The 1,049-nt window shown below is 54.0% G+C and overlaps 1 protein-coding gene across 1 annotated transcript in view; it reads left to right on the top strand.

Annotated features, from left to right (window-relative positions):
• Positions 1-701, top strand: part of LOC104995417 (free fatty acid receptor 2-like) — a 966-nt gene extending 265 nt beyond the window's left edge. The window contains exon 2 of the mRNA XM_010849294.1: positions 1-701. Coding sequence (XP_010847596.1) covers positions 1-701 — 701 coding nt within the window.
• The last annotated feature ends 348 nt before the right edge of the window (positions 702-1,049 follow it).

Genomic DNA, 1,049 nt, shown 5'->3' on the forward strand with positions numbered 1-1,049 from the left:
TCGGCTTCTACTGTGGCATCTACTGCAGCACGTGGCTGCTGGTGGGCATCAGCGTGGAGCGCTACCACAGCGTGGCTTTCCCCCTGCAGTACAAGCTGAACCGCCGGCCCGTGTACGGAGTGATCGCTGCCGTGGCCATCTGGCTCTTGTCCTTTGGACACTGTAGTGTTGTGATCATTGTCCAGTACTTACCAACCAACTCGTCGCGGGAGGCCAACAGCCGCCCTGTCTCCTATGACAACTTCACCCAAGAGCAGCTGTGCGTGGTGCTTCCTGTGCGGCTGGAACTGTGCCTCCTCTTCTTTTTCATCCCCATGGGGGTCACCATCTTCTTTTACTGGCGTTTGGTGCGAATCCTTGTCTCCCAGTCGCAAGTGGTGACCCGGAAGCACTGGAGAGCTGTGGCGCTGGTTGTTGCGACGCTGTTCAATTTCCTGGTCTGTTTCCGGCCCTACAATGTATCTCACGTGGTGGGGTTCTTCAATAAGACCAGCGAAAGGTGGTGGGTCTGCGCCGTGGTGCTCACCGCTCTCAATGCGTGCATCGACCCTTTGATTTTGTATTTCTCCTCCTCAGCTGTGCGCAGAGCCTTTGATAAAAGGCTGCAGAGCGGGGGCGCCTCCCTGGCAGGGTACTGGAGGAGGCGAACCGGACAGCCAGCTGCCGAGAGAGGAAATGGGAGCTTAGGTGCGGCCATATGAGACTGGATTTGCCAGCCTGGGTTACTGTGTTTTGGGGAGTAGGGGGCTCAAAAAGGGGAACAATGAAACAGAACCAGGGCAAGTTCTCCAGTGCCGAGCTTAAGGGGCAAAGAAGAGCAGTGGGTCTCTTAAATCCAACTCATCCACTGGGTGAGGGTTTTCATTTTGTTCCCTGTGGTTTATGACATTTCCTCATTCGTGGCTAGTACTGCTTGTGGTAAACTATAAGCCCTTTTATCCTGGGATATCAGAGCCGTGAAATTCCTTGCCTTCCCTACCCGGTGTCTGTAAGATGGCAGAGTTCAGTAATAGGCATACCTCCTTACATTATACTTCCAAAATACTGTG

This window comes from Bison bison, unplaced genomic scaffold (assembly GCF_000754665.1).
Source record: "Bison bison bison isolate TAMUID 2011002044 unplaced genomic scaffold, Bison_UMD1.0 scf7180017864280, whole genome shotgun sequence".
NCBI classification, from domain to species: Eukaryota; Metazoa; Chordata; class Mammalia; order Artiodactyla; family Bovidae; genus Bison; species Bison bison.